This window comes from Hyperolius riggenbachi, chromosome 6 (genome assembly GCF_040937935.1).
Source record: "Hyperolius riggenbachi isolate aHypRig1 chromosome 6, aHypRig1.pri, whole genome shotgun sequence".
Taxonomy (NCBI): domain Eukaryota; kingdom Metazoa; phylum Chordata; class Amphibia; order Anura; family Hyperoliidae; genus Hyperolius; species Hyperolius riggenbachi.
This window is the reverse complement of record NC_090651.1, coordinates 97,393,260-97,412,154: the sequence shown is the minus strand read 5'-3', so window position 1 is coordinate 97,412,154 and position 18,895 is coordinate 97,393,260. Positions and strand designations below refer to the sequence as shown.

At 44.2% G+C, this 18,895-nt stretch overlaps 1 protein-coding gene across 1 annotated transcript in view; it reads left to right on the top strand.

The window, feature by feature from the left end:
* Positions 1–15,644, top strand: part of XPR1 (xenotropic and polytropic retrovirus receptor 1) — a 233,036-nt gene extending 217,392 nt beyond the window's left edge. Inside the window, exons 14-15 of the mRNA XM_068239712.1 lie at positions 8,290–8,511; positions 12,681–15,644. Coding sequence (XP_068095813.1) covers positions 8,290–8,511; positions 12,681–12,741 — 283 coding nt within the window. The 3' untranslated portion in view covers positions 12,742–15,644. The remainder of the gene's footprint in view (positions 1–8,289; positions 8,512–12,680) is intronic.
* The last annotated feature ends 3,251 nt before the right edge of the window (positions 15,645–18,895 follow it).

Sequence of the window (18,895 nt, the reverse complement as noted above, 5' to 3'; positions counted from 1 at the left end):
ATGTATGATTTTCGTTCCACTTCTCACGTGTACACCACTTTGTATTGGTCTTTCACTTGAAATTTCAATAAAATTGATTCATGTTTGTGGCAGTAATGTGACAAAATGTGAAAAACTTCAAGGGGGCCAAATACTTTTGCAAGCCACTGTAACTCCACAGGAAAGTAGATAAATACAGTATATGACACTGTTGATTCTATTCCTGTGAGGAGATAAGGCAGCACAGCATACATCGCCAACATTAACACGAAGTATAAAAAAAGATCAGTTTACAAATCGCAGAGGCATTCTTTCACGTGGAATTCCAATAAAATTGATTCATGTTTGAGGCAGTAATGTGACAAAATGTGGAAAACTTCAAGGGGGCCGAATACTTTTGCAAGCCACTGTAAGCTCGGTAATGTGTTCAATAAATTACAATTGAATGCACGTTAACGTATCGGCAGTAGTCTCTAATTTTAAGGCCTATTTTCTATGGTGAGCTGAAGGCAGTGAATTCACTGCCTGTCAGCTGCTGCTGTCCACTGTCCAGGGGCTTGCTTACCCCCATGCGGAAGGTGGACAGGTGGCGCCCTTATGAAGTTGCCGTTGAGACGTGACATGAGCTGTGAGGCTTTTCACCGCTGGCTAACACCACCGCGTGACATGCAGTGTTGCCAAACGCTGCCATTCCATGTAATTGCAGCCAAATGCCACTTGTACCTGGCAGCCAGGAGTCTGAACTGCCCACAACAAATGAGCAGTTCAGCCACCTGTGGAAAAGAGAAATTACTGCTTACGTAGGCTGTTCATTCCGCAGGCTGAGAAAGATACCGTAGTTAGCTTGCCCACAGAGATCAATAATCCATAATTGTCATAAACTCTGACTATAGTTGTTGCTGTAAAATACTTGTCTTCTGTTGCAAAGATAATACATCCTTTGTTCTTGATTTTGATGACAGAGACTTGTCCAATACCCTTTGGTGAGCTTTAGTGCAAACTATAGTAAGCAGTAGATGAAGTTGCTTTTTCCAGCCATAAGTTTGCAGCAATCTATAAAAAGCCTTGAACATTTTGGTCCTCAGTACTGTTTCTTTTTTATTATTGCTAAATGCCATCAGTGCTGGTATGGTCATGTTTTTGAGGACAACAGTTTTAACACTTTCCCATCCTATCCAATGCTGTAAAGCTGACTTGAACTCAGAACGTCTTCTCTGCTCTATAAGATACGCAACAGCATAATAACCTTTAACGAAAAACATTTCTTCGTTACAGCTGATACAAATCCCGAAATAAATCTGCAGAGTTTCTACTTCCTGCTTTCATGGAAGCAGGTATCCTCTGTTTACCAAGTGCCTCTCTGCCGTGGCTGTCAGCTGACTCAGCTAAGGGATCAAATTACAAAGTGTGCTTAGACACAGATGAGGGGAAATTAGGCTAAACTCTCTATATAGGGTACATGTCTATATGTTTTCCTTCTGTTCAGTGCAAGAGTTCAGGTCTACTTTAAAATGACTGGCTTGGAACACATAGTTTTTCCATCCTCCCCTGTCACGTGTGTTTTTTTGCCTCTTGTCTGAGGTTTCCTTTTGCGGAGTCTGCTTTTTGTCTTCCAAGGACATTGATTTGACCTTCACATCTTTAAATACAATTTACTTGACAGCGATCTTCTAATAAATGCATTATTTTGCAACCCCAAACTCTTGAAATATTTCGGTGTGTATTTCTGATCAAATTAGGAACCTAATTATGACCTTAGTGAACTGTTGTGTTTTGCTTCTGCACTGTATTGATTTTTCACTGGAATGTAGTGTTATTGCATGACAATTATGCCCTCTGCTGGTCACCCGAAGGAGTTCCTTGCCACGTATTTACAGTACTCTAACTTGATGCATGCATGGTACTAGGTGAGTCTTGTTCCTAGACCCCCAAAGCCTAGCTCTGCAATGTCTGTGTACCCGAGAGCTGGATAGGTGGCCTCAGGGCCGAACCTTGTATGACGCAGCCTGAACCATGTGCTTCCTATACCTTACCCACCCATAATGTTTTATCCCACCTACCAAAAAGCCTTCCTTCCTTTCTAAGTCAGGCAGTGAAGTCCGCTAACACAATTGGTCCATGCATGCTGCTGACCTCAGCTGGCCATGGACATGACATTTTAGTCTACAGATAGAAGGCAGACAAGCAGCTGCCCTCAGATTACTGTCTGCCATCTGGCCCAAAGGCATTGCAGAGCATAGTCTGACAATTGAGGGCCTGTATTCCCTGTTAAAGATAAAACATTTGGGTTGAATGGTTTGTCCATGTAGCTGTAAACAGTCATAATTTTACAACCAGACAGCATCGCTACAGAAATACAGTGCTATCCAGCTCTCAGCCATAAATATCCATCTGGGAACATCAGGTTTTGGCTGAGAAAGCGCTTTGGTTCTACTTATGAAATATTTTTCTTATAGCAATTTTGACTGAAGACCCGATTTGGCATGAGTCGTGTCAGTTCAACATACATTTGAATTTGTAGTCAGACAGTACTATGGTTCCACTCAAAAGTTTCATAAACACACTAAAGGGTTCTCGGCTGAGGCTGGTTGGAGATTTCCTACACTCTAGATTCTGGGCAGAGTTGTCCCTAACCAACCACCTCGGCTTAACCGCTTCCTGCCAGAGGAAGTAAAAATAAGTTACTGCACTCTCCTCTCTACAAAATCCTAGATAACACTGTTTATCTCTGAGCTGATAAAAAGTCTACAGAATTGAAAAGGAATGACCGCAAACCCCCTCCTTCCCCCAGGGAATTCAATGACAGGACTAGTGAGTAAACAAGTGTAAAATAAACATTGCAGGAGAAGACAGATGCAACAAGTGAGCAGGGTATAGAATCTGTTCCTAATGCATGATGAAAACAAATGAACTGTTAAAATAAACAGGAGAGATAGACAAATAAAATGTGTGGGTTTAATGTGCAATAGAACTGTTTACATTAAAGATATAATGTATGAAAGTGGATAAATTGAGTATTTCTTTCACTTTTTTCCTTATTTTCTTTTAAAATGCATAGAAAATAAAGTAATTAAAAAACGAATATCAGCCACAAAAAGCCTAATTTGTCCTGAAAAAAACAATATATAGATCATTTAGTTGTGGTAATTAGTGATCAGGTTATTACAGTAACCAGAGCCACGCTGAACTATAAAAAAAAAAACCCTCAGTAGGAAAGTGTAAAAACCTCTAGTGTCTGTATAAGCCTCTGTTAACTTGCATCATACAGTAACTTTGCTTTCTAAACTATGAACTACCCTTTTGTAATGAGCTTTGATAAAGGACCTGAAATGGACAGGTGCCGTCACTTTTTTGCAAACATGTCATGCTTTTGATTGAAGCTGTGTTTGTTTGTGCTGCACTTATCTTTATTTGGGTGACAATATAGATAGATTATAAAATATTGCAGAGGACAACTTTTACAGTTTTTGGATATTTTCCCATGTTTGCTGGATTACACTGGTGAGGTGATCTTGTCATGGCCGAAATTGTTGGAACCCCAGACATTTTTCCAGGTAATACGTTTTTCTCACAGAAAAGTATTTCAGTAACTTGTTCTGCTACACACGTTTTTTCTCTTTTTGTGTATTGGAACAAAACAAAAAAACGGAGGGCAAAAGAAGCAAATTGGACATAATGCCACGCAAAACACCAAAAATGGGCTGGACAAAGTTATTGACACCTTTACCGTAATATTTGGTTGCACGCCCTTTGGAAAAAATAGCTGAAATCAGTCGCTTCCTATAAGCATCAGAAGCTTCTTACAACGCTCACCTGGAATTTTGTACCACTCTTCCTTTGCAAACTGCTCTTGGTCTCTTAAATAACCAATGCGTAGCATGTCTTGTTTATTCTGTTGTGTTATTTCGAAAAAAGTCTACTAATAAATTGCAAACAGAGTAATGGCTGATAGTGTAGTCTGTCATGAGAATTACTTGTCACCTATTAAAGTGAATGTTTACCACTTTAAAAATCAAAAAGTCAGATACTCACCTGAGGAGAGGGAAGGCTCGGTCCTAATGAGCCTTCTTCCCTCTCCTCTCCCGGTGCCCGGTCCCGCGCACGATCCCCCGTAGCAGTATTCGACCAGTTCGGTCAAATACTGCCACTTCCGCAGCCGAAGGGAGCTTTCGGGAGCACTCGGGCTTCCGAAGACGGGCCGCTCCATACTATGCATGCGCGAGCGTTATCTATGACGCACTATAAGCTATAAGCACTATAAGCCCGAGTGCTCCCGAAGACCTCCGAAGTCCCTGCGGCGGGGGAGCCAGCGCAGCACCGAGGGCATTGGGAGAGGAGAGGGAAGGCTCATTAGGACCGAGCCTTCCCTCTCCTTAGGTGAGTATCTGACTTTTTTATTTTTAAAGTGGTACCCATTGGCTTTAAGTGCATTTATCTCCCTAAAGGAAATGCTCTGACGATGCATTACACTAGATGGCAAGTACAAAAGTTCTCGGCAGTGTTGGACTCAAACCATGACATTAGTGGACCAACACTAGTTACCTTGTATCTCACGTTAATGAGGTAGTTAAATACCACCAGACACCTTGCTTTTTACCTATATCGCTTCCTAGTACTGCACTAATGAAATAAAACAGTGCAGATTTACCAATTCAAGCAAAGGCAGAGGTCATCCACTATAAATGACTGGGAATGTCACCAGGGCCGAATTTACCATAAGGCACGTGCCTACAGGCGCCTCATGATAGAAAGGCGTCTCACACTCCTCCCTTAGCGACTACCTCCCTCCTTCCCAATGCAAAGTCCCAAGCAGATCGTAAATGTGAGGCTACTCACCCAGGTCTTGGCATTCCACTGACAAGATCTCCCTTTAGTTGGGTACACCTCTATCTACTTAATATTGAGGGTACCTCTGGCTACCTAATGCTAAGAGATACCTGTAGCTAACTATGACAGGCAAGGGAAGTAATGGCCCATACCCACGGGCTACAATTGTCGCCGCGGCGCGCGCGTTGCGGCAACAGGTCGCCCGTGAGTATGAGGCGCAACACGGGCGTGCACCCCGAACTGTCGCTCGTCGCTGCTGTCGCCAGGCGATTGGCGCGGTCAATCGCCTGGCGACAGTTGCCGCCGCAATTCCGCTGCAACTGTCGCTAGTCCGCGTGGGTATGCGGACTAGCGACAGCAACAAACAGGGAATACCTTGAGCTTCCGGCGGGGGGAGGAACAACAACGACCGCTTGCGCCGCATCAGTTGCCAGGTCCCTCCGCCGTGTGTATGCGGAGGGACCTGGCGACGAGCTGTCGTCGGCCTGTCGTGCACACGCTCCTGTGTGCTAGCGACAGGCCACAAATGTAGCCCTTGAGTATGGGGCCATAAGGGAGAAGTGACAGCTGGGCTAGCGAGCACACTTGCGGTGTGGTTCAGCAGGGGTTTGTTCATGGAGGGTGAAGTCTAATGCTACATACACACGAGGCACGGATGTCTGCAGTTGCATGGAGACAAGCAACAGTTGAAAGTCTCCAGCAACGACAGTTGTATACAAGCGACGATTGTATACACGCAGAAACAACCTGTCTGCAACATAGCGGAAACTGTTGCTCAGCAGCTTCTGTCACAGGTTCATTGAACTGTCGGACTCATAAGAGTTGCTAGAGACTAGCATACACACGACCGCACCGACTTGAGACTAGCGACGGTTCCTGCAACAGCTGTTACCGGCGATTGGCCAAGTCAATCGCCTGGCGACAGCTCTGATTAGCAACATTTCCTTGCACGCGCCTCATACACACGGAGGACCTGTCTCCTGCAACATGCGCACGCCATGTGTTTCCAGCAACAGTTGTAGCCCGTGTGTATGGGCCATTAGGCACCAGGACATCTGTGCCTATAGGCTCCTGTGAGGTAGATTCGGGCCTGAATGTCACAGACACCAGATACAATAATTGGACACTTCATGCTTGGGTATGGCATTATCTGTTTGGGTTTTCTCACCCGAAATAGCTGTGCAGAGAAGAGCAGCTATTTGTTTGTGATGTTCCTGAACACCTAATAAAAGAACAGTTTTATTGTGGAACATCACTGTGCTGTGCCAGCTGTAAGAACTACATTTAGTCCTCTGACCTTTATCAGGGTGTGTAAAGGAACTCTGTAAAGAACTGCAGACCAAAACAACACTGCTCAGGTCAATTCCAGACATTCCCTCTCCTCTTTCTCTCTCTCTCTCATTTTCTGTCTCTCTCTCCATTTCCCTGTGTTTTTCCTCTCACAACGGTCATATCCAAGATTAATTTTATTAGTCTTTTATTGCCAGCAACATTTGTTTGTGATAGTTTCAGCTGACAGTTTAGTGTCTGAACAGGTAACCTGTGCCTGACCCTCCCAGAGGGAATATCTGTTTACTACACTGGCTGTTTTAAGCCTCATCTACGCAATATAATTTTTCCATCAGATAGATGGATCTATTGGATAGATCTAATAAGAAATTGCATTGTGTGTAGACATCCAATTTGTTTCAGATCAATTTTGCGATAGATTTTGCTTTCATAAGTACCCAAAATCTATTGCAAAATCTAATGCAATCTGATTGGACCGGTTGGAAATTATCTAATAGTTCCATCTAATAGATCCGGATCTGATGGAAAATTGTATCGTGTAGATGAGGCTTAAGTCCATGGCTATTACATTTACTCACAGCAGGATGCTTCCTGTTCCTCTCTCCTCTCAAGCTGAATACCCACCTGACGATGTAGTAAGATGGATCCCAGCAACGTCCCCCGTCCAACAAACGTTCCCCAATCCATCCTCCTGCCGGCGGGTATACGCGATGGCACACAACGGGTGCAAACGGGAAGTCAATTGATCCCGGTACTTTGCACGGAGTCATCAGGGACCTTAAAGATCTGATCTGCCTTGACTGTCGTTAACACCACGCGTCGCCAATTGTCCGTGTAACTGCAAGCCTGTACCCAAGTCACGAGATTGCAGAAACGATCGCTCAACACCAGGGATGGACTTCCGAGTAGCTACAAGTTCGTAGATACTCTGATATAAAATGGTAATTAATCCTAATGAATGCAGGTGTGACCGCTAGAGACTGGGGTTATCTTACACACAGAGGTCTGTGGGTTCCTACGCGTATCATTCCCGTCACATGCAACATATGTGACGCGTTCCACGACTCGCTACTACACTTCCTTCTTCAAGCCGGAAGGAGGAAGTGCGGCAGTGAGTGGTGGAACACGTCACATACGTCGCATGTGATGGGAATGATATGCGTAGGATCCCATGGACTTCTGGGTAAATTAACCCCCCATCCCGGTCTCCCACGGTCACACCTGCATTCATTAAGAAAGATTTTGAATCAAAGTAGCTATGAACTCGTAGCGACTCAGAAGCCCATTTCTGCTAGACACTAAAAAAAAAAATCGGCAGTTGGAAAAATCATTGTAGAAATCACATACACAGGCCTTTAGTAGCACAACACCAATTGTGCAGATCTGTAAGGCAATCACTGCAAACTGAAGATATTTCAAATTTAATGTTCATTTTATTCAAATTCATACAGCTTGAAATATTACCAATCATGTGCAGTAGTTAATGATTTCGATTGATCTAAATCCAAGCTCCATGAATTTGCATGAAATATACATCAACTTGAAATTATTACTTTTTTTTACCCACTCTAACGCTGATATCATTACAGTGGACTGCTGCTCCTCCTCTGTACTGCCATTATTAAAAATACAAAAATGAAACAAGTAAGACAAGACTGTCTTTGCAATAGATATCCTGAGCACAGGTACATGTTAATAAACAGATGCTCTTTAGCACCCCTTATAAATCTGATTGCACAACAGCAGCCTTGTTCATGAGAAATTATTCTTTCACTGCCCAGTCGCTCTGTTATTCTCTGTGGAGTCAACATTGCCTTTCTAGTGTAAACAAACGTCTGACAGGTAGATAACCGAAGAGCAGTTTTCGAATATCACTCATGAATATCAGCTCTGCACAAAAGGGGATCTCCAAAAAGCAACATAACATCCCATAAAACATAAAAAACAGATTCTGCAGCCCTGGCCAGCAAGACAAGAAGTCATTGTGTACTAGTAAAGCAATGTTATTCATGTAGGAATAACATGGCAGTGATGGGCTCAAGTACAAAAACTTTGTCTTAGTTTTGCCATAACCTCTACATTTTACTTTCATATGAGACAATTAAAATAAGACCTTTCATGTTTCATTACACTTTGCTATTCCACCTGTGTCTTTATGCACCTGCTCTGAATGTCCCTCTTCTCACCCCACAGCCGCTTTGTGTGGAACTTCTTCCGTCTGGAGAACGAGCATCTGAATAACTGTGGTGAATTCCGTGCCGTACGCGACATCTCTGTGGCACCAATGAATGCCGACGACCAAACACTGCTGGAGCAGATGATGGATCAGGACGACGGAGTCAAGAACCGAGCCAAGAGCAAGACTTGGAAACGCTCCCAGAGTATTTCTCTCCGCAGACCACGCCTGTCCTCCCAGTGAGTGGCCTGACAGGACCAGAAACCTTATTAACACACCTCAGTGATGGGAAACTGATGTATGAGTCAATGGCAACCTGATTTGAGAAATACGTTAAGGCCTGTACACATGCTCAAAGTTACCCGATGACGATTAGAACCCAATCCTTTGGGCAACATTACAGGGCAGAGACTGTGCAGATGCAAGCCACTCGATAGTTTATCAATTACCAAGATGATCTAAAACACATCACTGGTAGATTCAGTAAAAGTGATTGATTTTGCCAAATAACTTTGTATGGCTACCTTTATGCTGGATACACACAATGTAATTTTCACGTCAGATAGATTGATTGTATGATAATTTCCAGCATTTTCAATCAAAAAAGAGTTTGATTTTGAGATCAGCACTGCAAAAAATGTGATCCCTTTCTCAATTGGAAGCACATCGGACGTGCTGGAAATTATCGAATAATCAGACTATCTGACTTGAAAAATTGCATCAACTTAAAATTGGTACCACCTCATTAACCTCCTTAGCAGTATGATTCTTTCCAGGTTTTTTGTTTAAAAAAGCGGTACAATGATTTCTCTGGAGAGAATCATACTGCTAACTTTTGGCAGCCAGAGAGGCCTCCCGTTTAGTCAGTCAGAGAGTGACCCTTGAGTGTAGGTAGCCAGAGAGTGACCCCTGTACAGTTACATAGTTTGCCTCCCGTTATGCGTAGCTAGGGAGTTCTCCCCTCCCCAAGTATAGACAGCCAGAGAGGTCCCCCCCCAGTTTAGGTAGCCAGAAATTGCTCCCCTTGTTAAAGCAGATATGAATTCAGAACTTCCTCTGCTCTAAAAGATAAACAGTATCATCTTTAACCACTTGAGGACCACAGTGGTAACCCCCCTAAAGAACAGGCACATTTTCTCTAAAATGGCCACTGCAGCTTAAAATGGCCACATCACACGAGTGATTCTTCCCCCCCCCCCCCCAAACCTCCCGCCCCTCTTTTCCCCCCACGAACAGCTCTCTGTTGGTGGGGTCTAATCGCCCCCAAGTTAATTTTTTTTATTTTTTTTTATAAATATTTGTTTGGTTTTTTTTACTGTTTTTGACATTTTTTTTTTATTTATTTATTTTTCAATCCCCTCCCCCCCAGCCAGCCAATCACGGCGATCGGCTGTCATAGGCTTCTGACTATGAGAGCCGATCGGCTGTCATAGGCTTCTGACTATGAGAGCCGATCGCTCTCTTGTCCCGCAGGGGGACAACCGTGTCACACGGCTGTCCCCAGTACAGCGCTGCTGCTGATCGCAGCGCTGTACTAACAGTAAAGCAGTCTAACAGTCTCCCGAGCGGCAATAGCCGCTCGGAGACTGAAGGCGGGGCGGAGCTCTGCTCCCCGAGCAGGAGATGCGCAAGCAGCCTGCGCGCGATCTGCAAAATGCAGCCCCAGGACTTGACGCCAATCGGCGTTAGGCGGTCGTGGGGCTGTCGCCACGCCCATGGGCGTGGAGCAGTCTCCAGGTAGTTAGACATTTCTTTGTTACAGCTTACAGAACTTCTGCTATAAATCTCCAGTGTGTCTACTTCCTGCTTTCATAGAAGTAAACATAGGGTTAACATCCTGTGTTTATAAATTGGCTGTTCTGCCGAGGCAGACAGCTGACAGATCAAATTACACATGTTATTAGTCACAGATGAGGGGGAATTATGCCTCTTGCACACTACGTGCGATTTTGATTTTTTGTTTTATACGATTTGTGATTCCGATTTTAAAAAGTACTGCATGCTGCTATGTTTTTTTAATCAGAATAAAAAATCAGAATTGAATGAGGCTTTAGGCTCCCTGCACACTGCATGCATTTCCGATTCCGCTTTTTAATCTGTTTTTACATCCGATTCTGATTTTTAATCTTTACTGCATGCTGCATTTTTTGATCCGTTTTTCTGTTAAATGTATTCGGGGAAAATCGGAATTGAAAATCCGAATCTGAAAACGGATTTGCAGTGTGCAAGGGAGCCTTAGACTGGCTAAACTCTCTATACACATACAGGGTGCTTTTCTCTGTTTTTCTTCTGTCTTGTGCAAGAGTTCAGGTCAATTTTATAGGTAGCCCAGGAGTGATCCTTCCCCCTCCCCATCCCTTCAGAGTATATAGCCAGAGGGTTCCCCCTTCCCTAGTATAGGTCTCCCAAGTGCCCTCCCAACCCCCTAGTAAAGAATGCACATTACTCACCTCCTCGGGATCCTGCCACGCATACATTTAAAAATTGCGTGGGCACATTTGTGTGCACGGTTAATCTGAAACGCTCACCCTACCCCTCCTAAATCTCCTGCCTGCTTCAAATACTTTTCCCCCTGCAAGTTGGTGACTGAGCACTGCAATAGATGTACCGTATTTTCCGCCGTATAAGACGCACTTTTTCTCCCCCAAAAATGGGGAGAAAAAGTCCCTGCGTCTTATACGGCAAAGGTAGGGAATCCCCGACTTATGGACGCCCGCCGATACGAACCGCCGACCCGCCATCATCGGGAATTCCCTGCCTTGCCTGTGTGTCTGCTGTGGCTGCGTTCCCCCTTGCGCCCGCTTGTCTATACCTCCTCCTGTGTCGCCGGGTCCCCCCCCCCCCCCCCCCCCCCCCCCCCCCGAGTGAGAAGCGGCAGAAGCTTACCTCCTCCATCTTGCCCGCGGCGATTGAAGACATCCAGCTCCTATGTGCGGCTTTCTCTAGTGCTGGCTTGTAACGACGCGTCATCAGTTATGTGTCATTACAAGCCGGCACTAGAGGAAGCCGCACACAGGAGCCGGATGTCTTCAATCACCGCGGGCAAGATGGAGGAGGTAAGCTTCTGCCGCTGCCGCTTCTCACGCGGGGGGGGGGGGGGGGGGGGGGGGGGCGGCGGCGACACAGGAGGGGGTATAGACAAGCGGGGTGAGATGACTCACAGCGGGACAGAGTGGAGGAGGACACTTGGAGGAGAGAGGAGGACACTTGGAGGAGAGAGGAGGACACTTGGAGGAGAGAGGAGGACACTTGGAGGAGAGAGGAGGACACTTGGAGGAGAGAGGAGGACACTTGGAGGAGAGAGGAGGACACTTGGAGGAGAGAGGAGGACACTTGGAGGAGAGAGGAGGACACTTGGGGGAGACAGGAAGACACTTGGGGGAGACAGGGGGGCCCCTTGGGGGAGACAGGGGGACACTTAGAGGGGGACAGGACACATGGACATGACAGGACACATGGGGGTACAGCACTGACACCTGGGGGTACAGCACTGGCACCTGGGGGTGACAGGGGGACACCTGGGGGAGACATGGGGACGCAGGAGGGCACCATTTGGGGGAGGTCATGTACAAGACGCTCCTGAAATATGGACGCACCAGGTTTAGTTTATATATTTTTTTCCCTGTTTTTTCCCTCTAAACCTAGGTGCGTCTTATATTCCAGAGCGTCTTATACGGCATGAAATACTGTCATTCTCATTATGGCCTATGGCAGCACCCAAATGATCGGAGCTGTGCCAAAATTAGCTGATTGGCTGGCCACATGCTGACAGACTTCCTCCTGTCATCCAGTTGGTGCTCTAACTCTAAGATGAGATGCCTTGTTGTCATGTGACAGACAAGTGATCTCAGCTTAGAGATGGAAGCCACTGAGAAGATGGACTGCTGCGGCTGGATCGCAGGGTGAGTGATCGAGAGCTTTGCTGTGAACTCTGCAGGGGGCCTCCCAGCAGTATGCACGAGTGTAGCTTGGGGTTACCGCTAATTCCTGCTAAAAGTAACCTTGAGCAACACTCGGGATTACCACCCAAGGGGGTTATATTTAATTTTAAGTTTTGAATTAGACCAATTAATGTTGTGCAAGATTTGTATTAGACCAATTAAATGCAGTAACTGATGACTGCAACAGGTGACACAAAGGAGGTGTGTGCTCATGAGGATTTAGCCTGATTCAAAACTATAGATTTGCATAAACTTAAAAAAAAATTGCATCTTACAGTATTTACCGTCTCTATTCCTCTTTCTACAGGTTTCCTTTAAGGGTTTTGTTTTACTATAACTCTGAGACACACTTTTACCTTTTCTAAATGCCCGCTAAACAGATATAGGATGAACTGAATGATTGAATGTTATAGGGACATTGATTGTAGCATTGTGTGATTAATGCCTGTTTTCTCTTCATCCTGTAGGAGCAAGACTCGTGAATCGAAGGTCCTGATTGATGACACTGATGATGAAGCCAACACTTGAGGCACTTGCTGCTTCCAAAGTCCACTTTCTTCAACCATCTCTTTCCAGCCTTCATCCCCACTCCAGGCCTCTATCTGTCCACACACAGGGCAGGCCTTCTGCACGCCTGCCAACCCCTCTCTACGTGATCACCCTTCCCTGCCCAGTTCACAGACAGAGGCAAAGAAGCCAAGGAAAGACCTCTCTACATGCAAGGCTGTTGGGATGAAAAAGGACTGGCATGAAGTTTATTGGCAATTCCACCCCACTACCATCAATTTCCCCACCCTTCTGCCTGCTTGACAACAAACAGACTTGATTTAAATATTGATTTCTCGTGCTGTGTTGCCAGACATAACACCCTGTGCTAGGGCCATTGTTCTGCTCACAGCTGATCTTTTTGTTGCCCTACAAGCCCATCTGGTTACTGCCCGTACTTTGACCTCCGTTCATATGTTTGTTTGCAGAGCATTATAGACATTTTGTGTTCCCACCCCCCAGCAGTGCTGGAAGGGGTCCCAATGAAAAAGGGGCTGGGGGAGTGACCGAGCTTTGAGGGATTAACCTCCCTCTATTTAAACCTTCATCTATCCATTGTTTTAAACCAAAGTTTTGTTTTCTCTTATCTAACCTATTTTCTCCCTATTCTCTCCAATCGTCTTGCTGGGCATATTTAATCCTCTATGCTCATCTGAGTGTGTGCAGCCACTTTGGCATCTGATAAAAGCCAGTCCTGCCAAGGGCCTGTATTCTGCTCTTTGTAAGAGCTGAGCACTCCTTCCTTTCCATAGCCTCAACAGCCTGCACTGAGAGAGCTATAGTGAACCATTTGGCTGCTGAGCACTGGTAGCTTTAGGGGAATTGAATGGTTCACTGGCCTCCTGTAACAGAGCAGGTAAGGTTGAAGCTTTTTTCCCTTTTACTGCCAGATAAAAGACATGTGGACATTGCATATTGAGGTGCAATGTATGTCTCAAGTATTTTCTGTGACTTCTACAATTGCAGGTTCATACATGGCTGTCAACTGTCTCATTGCTGCCTTTCTGGGTTCTACCCGCATTTGCCAGCAGACCTTCCCACAAGGGCTGACCAATAGGGAACCAGTCTTAATCTCCCTCCTTACCCAGCACTGCAGCAGATGCACAATGCAGTAATTGGGAAGGGGGCAGCACAGTACTACCGTCATCTACACTCGAAAGACAATGTTGGCTTTGAAGATTCCATCCTCACCTTCTCCATGAGACAGGTCTAGATGTTTAATGGGGCTGCCCCCTCCTTTCCCACCGGTTTGCTTTCTCCAGATAGTGCAAGGACAATCTTATAAACTAGACCTCTGCTTGGTGACAATATACCTCTACAGGAGTCTGCCTTTCTCAGCATGGTTCCCTCCTCCAGTTCTAGAACTGGCTTAAGTGAAGGGGCCATGCTAAGAGATTATGAGGTTCGTGACCGCTGCTTTGTCTTCGCTGTTGCTGTATATGTGCATTGCCGTTCGGCTTAGCTTCTCTTGTCTGTGTGCATGCCGTGTTCCTTTCTTCCACGTTATGGGAAGAATCATTAGTGTTTTTTTAGAACAGAGCTCAAATGCTGAGTATAGGGAGTGGGCACCAGTTGCAATTCTAAAGCCTGATAGGCTGGGATGTGAACCACTTATCGACACTGAGAATCTTATCATATATCTCCAGTGGGAACTGGTCATTCCTGTGTCGGCCTGAATCACATGTGCTCCTTAGAAATATATGAAATGGATTTCCGAGAAGGAGCTAATCAGGTGTGTTGTGACATTTGCCATTTTGAAGCATTGACTACTGTTTCAGAGAACACAACCAATCTGTTCACTAGGGTTAAACATATCTGTTTACAGGGGTTAGTATCATTGGCACCTGTGACAGCGATATTGCTACAACAGCGTAGCTAGTCCAAAGCGAACCGATGGAATTTTGGCATAGCCCACTAAATGGTCAGCTTCAAGGCATATTGTTACACTTTTTACAGGGTTTAGGAGCCATCTACTTTACTGCCGAACTTGTATATAGTTAGTAATCTAGCCAGTTCAGGCTTTGATACTCACATTCCCTAAATATGTCTCAGTTGTTTACTTGGCAAACACTGTTCTTATGGGAGGAATAGCTGGTGTATACAAGGTGAGCTCTTAAGGCGCTTTGAGAGTATGCAGCTGTAACTCCGGTCTTTTGCTGGTGCCGCTGTGGACAATCTTGGTTATCTGGATGGTGGCGGAAGGGAATGCTCACCATAGAAGAGAGAACGGACTCATATTGTTGAAGGACACGGCTAACAGGAGCTCTCTCCCTGCCTCAGAACCGGCTCAAGCTTGGTAGCTGTGATGTAACCAACGTGTTCTTCTTGTGTAAGATGTGATGTAAGTCTGTACAGCAAGGGAATCGTGCCTGGATGAGGGACATGAAACGCCAGGGAATAAAGGGGAATTAAAGCACACTCCGTCCCGCCCTGCTCCCCTCTCCAGCTATCTGTCCCCACTGTGAAACTCTCTTTCTGCTAGATGTCTTCAGTATCAGCACTGTGACTTGTTGGTGCATTCCTATCTCGTGTCCCTGCACCCCACAATCTAGTCTTACTTCTTTTCTTACCTTACTTTTCTTTATCTCCCCTACACCCAATGCTTGCTCCTTCCCCTCCACTTCTAGAGTCTGTCCTCTCTGATAACAGAGAGCAGAGGCTCCTTCTTGCTTGCTCTTCTCTGTGGCTGTGCTAATAGATTTTCGTTCCCTTTCGATGAATATAAGCGTAATTCTTTTTTTTAATACTGTGGAGTACTTTCTGGTCAGTAGGAAACATTTGGCACAAAGTGCTTTGTAGATTGTATAAAAACAAATTTATGTGGCTTTATGTGTTTATTATTTTTTTTGTTTGTCTTTTTTCGTAAAAGAAAAAAAGAAAACTTACCATGTGTCTGCTTGTTTATTTTTAAACTACCTAGTCATGGAAATGAGGTGCTACTCAGAAGATGAAGAAAACTATATTGGCGATTTTATGTAGGACACATGTATGGGTAAGGTAAAATACTGCACCGTCTTGGATACCAACAAGATTTTCTTATTTTGGGTATTTTGCAGGAACAACCAATGAATTCTCTTGGGTAAGTTCGAAATCTGGATGCTTCCAGTGGCATAATAATAGCCATAGCATCTGCTAGTGGCCCAGGAGCAAGTGGACTCCAAACAGCCATAATGATACTTAGGGCCCTTTTACACTGCATTAGTATGCGTTTTATTTTTTTCTCCATAGCAGAGCATTGTGAAAAAGCTTTGTTAAAACGTGTATAATGGGAACTGAGTCATAGGAAAATATGGGCATTACTCTGAAAATCAGTTGTCTTTCAGTTATAACAGAGAGCAACTGATTAGAGGAGATCCAGTGAAAATAACAGAATGAACAAAAGTGCTTAATTTTTTTTTTTTTTTTTTTTGAGAAATATTTACGTTTTTTGTAAAGTGCTTCATTTGTTCAATAATTGTGTATAAATGATTTAGTCAGTGTTTGCCCATTGTAAAATCTTTCCTCTCCCTGACTTACATTCTGACATCACTTGGTGAAATTTTTACTGCTGGCAGGTGGTGATAGTGGAAGGAGATGCTGCTACCTTTTTTGGCAGTTGGCAGCTGTAAACAGCTGTTATTTCCCACAATGCAATGAAGTTCAGGCAGGAAACTGTCAGGACCATAGTCCTGACATCACACTGTGGGAGGGGTTTCACCACAATATTAGGCGTACAGACCCGCCTGATGGTCCATTTGAGAAAAGGTAAAGATTTCTTGAGGATAAAGGGGCATCAGCTAATGATCGGGATAAAGTTAAATTCTTGGTTACAATTTCTCTTTAAGTGTAATAGGTAAAAAGTGTGACTATGACTCCCCCCCCCCCCCCCTTTTTTTTTTATATGCAATGCAGCAGCAGTTGATTTCTGTTTAGTGGCGTAGCTAAGGAGCTGTGGGCCCCGGTGCAAGTTTTACATGGGGCCCCCCCAAGCACTCTATACATAACAATTGATACGGCGCACCAAAACCTGCTAAGGACAACCACAGTGTCAGAGTTGCAAGAAGGGAATGGGGAACAGTTTGTTAATAATTACTACTATTCAAAGCATCTATAGAAGTGATTATTACCAGCACAGGACCAACAGAGAGCTAATACTGTGATAGATGGTGGACACTTCGGGGCCCCTCTGGCCCAAGGGCCCCGATGCGGTCGCTACCTCTGCACCCCCTATTGCTACGCCCCTGTTTCTGTTTAAAGCAGGAGGGGAGCTCTTGGGCAGCTCTGGTATGTGCCATAGTGCATCTGTCACTTGGAATACTTACATTGGCAGTAAACTTTTTTCTCTTCACCCTCCTCTTTGATTGGCACAGGGCATACCTTGGCTGCTGTAAGAGAGTTGGTACTTCCTGTCCTCTACGGCAAGGGCAGGTTTTCAGGCAAGGGTGTAGCTAAACAGCAAAACCTGTATTTTCTGGCACGAAATGTCACTTTTAAAACATTTATTCATGCTACTCATAAATTCCGTGGACTGTACTGACAGTGGAGTTTATTCTTACACTTTAGGCCTGCTAGAATTAGATCACTGTTTCTTTGGGGGACATTTGTCAAGAGTGTCTGAGATAAAATATTGGTAGGTTTTTAGAAATCCGTGCAGAACTGTCTCAGATGTATTAAGAAATCACCAAATAGTAGAGTTTCCTTCTTAAACAGTTCTTAAATAGGAGGAGTTAGGAGGGTTTATCAGACATTACAGTATGTGAGGGAAATTGCTGTTGGTGAGGTAACCAATACTCTGCTGTATTGCATCAATGCCCAGCACTGGAAGGGCTAAGCACAGAACAGCTTCACAGGATTCAGCAGGGGGAAGGAACGCTTCACAAATCATGTCTAGCTTGCACTGCACAAGCTGTGTAGAAGTTATTGAGCACTTCTTAATCTGCAGCAGTTTAGGGATGGATTTTCTGTTTACTTAACTGTAGTGCGGATCTACAAATTCATGCTAAACTGCCGTTAAGTAGGATTTAAGAATTGTCTAATTATACAGAACTATTGCCCCCTCTTTGTTAGGAACAGTAGAGGGTAAAGAGGCGCCCAATGTATATAAAACACTTTTTAAATTAAAAAAAATGAAAAAGATTGAGGTGGCCCACCTCATAGACGACAAACCCACTTTAGGTAAGGAAGTTTAATAGAATGATAAGCACAAGCAACGCGCATCATGGGTCCACGCCCACCTCCCCAGGCCAAATATAGTGCCTTAGCAGTCTATATGCCGCACTTGGGGCGCCCCAAGTGCGGCATATAGACTGCTAAGGCACTATATTTGGCCTGGGGAGGTGGGCGTGGACCCATGAGGCGCGTTGCCTGTGCTTATCATTCAACTTCCTTACCTAAAGTGGGTTTGTCGTCTGAGGTGGGTCACCTCAATCGTTTAAATTTTTCTATTTTAACCAGTTCACCCCCAAGGGTTTTTATCCTAACGGACCAGAGCAATTTTCAGTTGTCAGCGCTCCTCCCTTTTATTCCCTAATAACTTTATTACTACTTATCACAAGAAAAAGATCTATACCTCGTTTTTTTCGCCACCAATTAGGCTTTCTGTGGATAGTACATTTTGCTAAGAATTTTTTTATTCTAAATGCATTTTAATGAGAAAAACAGAAAAAAAAGAAAAAAAAAATCATTATTTCTCAGTGTTCAGCCTTTATAGTTTTAAAATTAAACATTCTCCTGTGGATAAAACAAACACGTTTTATTTTCCCAGTGGTCCCGATAATTAAACCGTTTAGATTATGTCCCTACCACAATGTATGGCGACAGTATATTATTTTGAAATATAAGTGGTTATTTTTCTGTTTGTTCTGGCCATAATTACAAGCCCCTATGTAATAAATTAAAATTAATTTTCCCCCATAAAATATAGAATAAAAAAAAGCTGAGTCCCTAAGGCAACTATTTTTTTTTTTTAAGCTGATTTTTTTCTTTTACAAGTGGTTTTTTTGGGGGGGAGGGTTGGAAGTGTAATTTTATTAATGATGTGTATATACTTGAAAATGTATGTATTTTGCAGGTGTAATATACTTTTTGGCCACAAGATGGCGCTAGTGAACACTCATAGGACGTGTTCATTTTTTTTTTTTTTTTTTTTACACTTTAT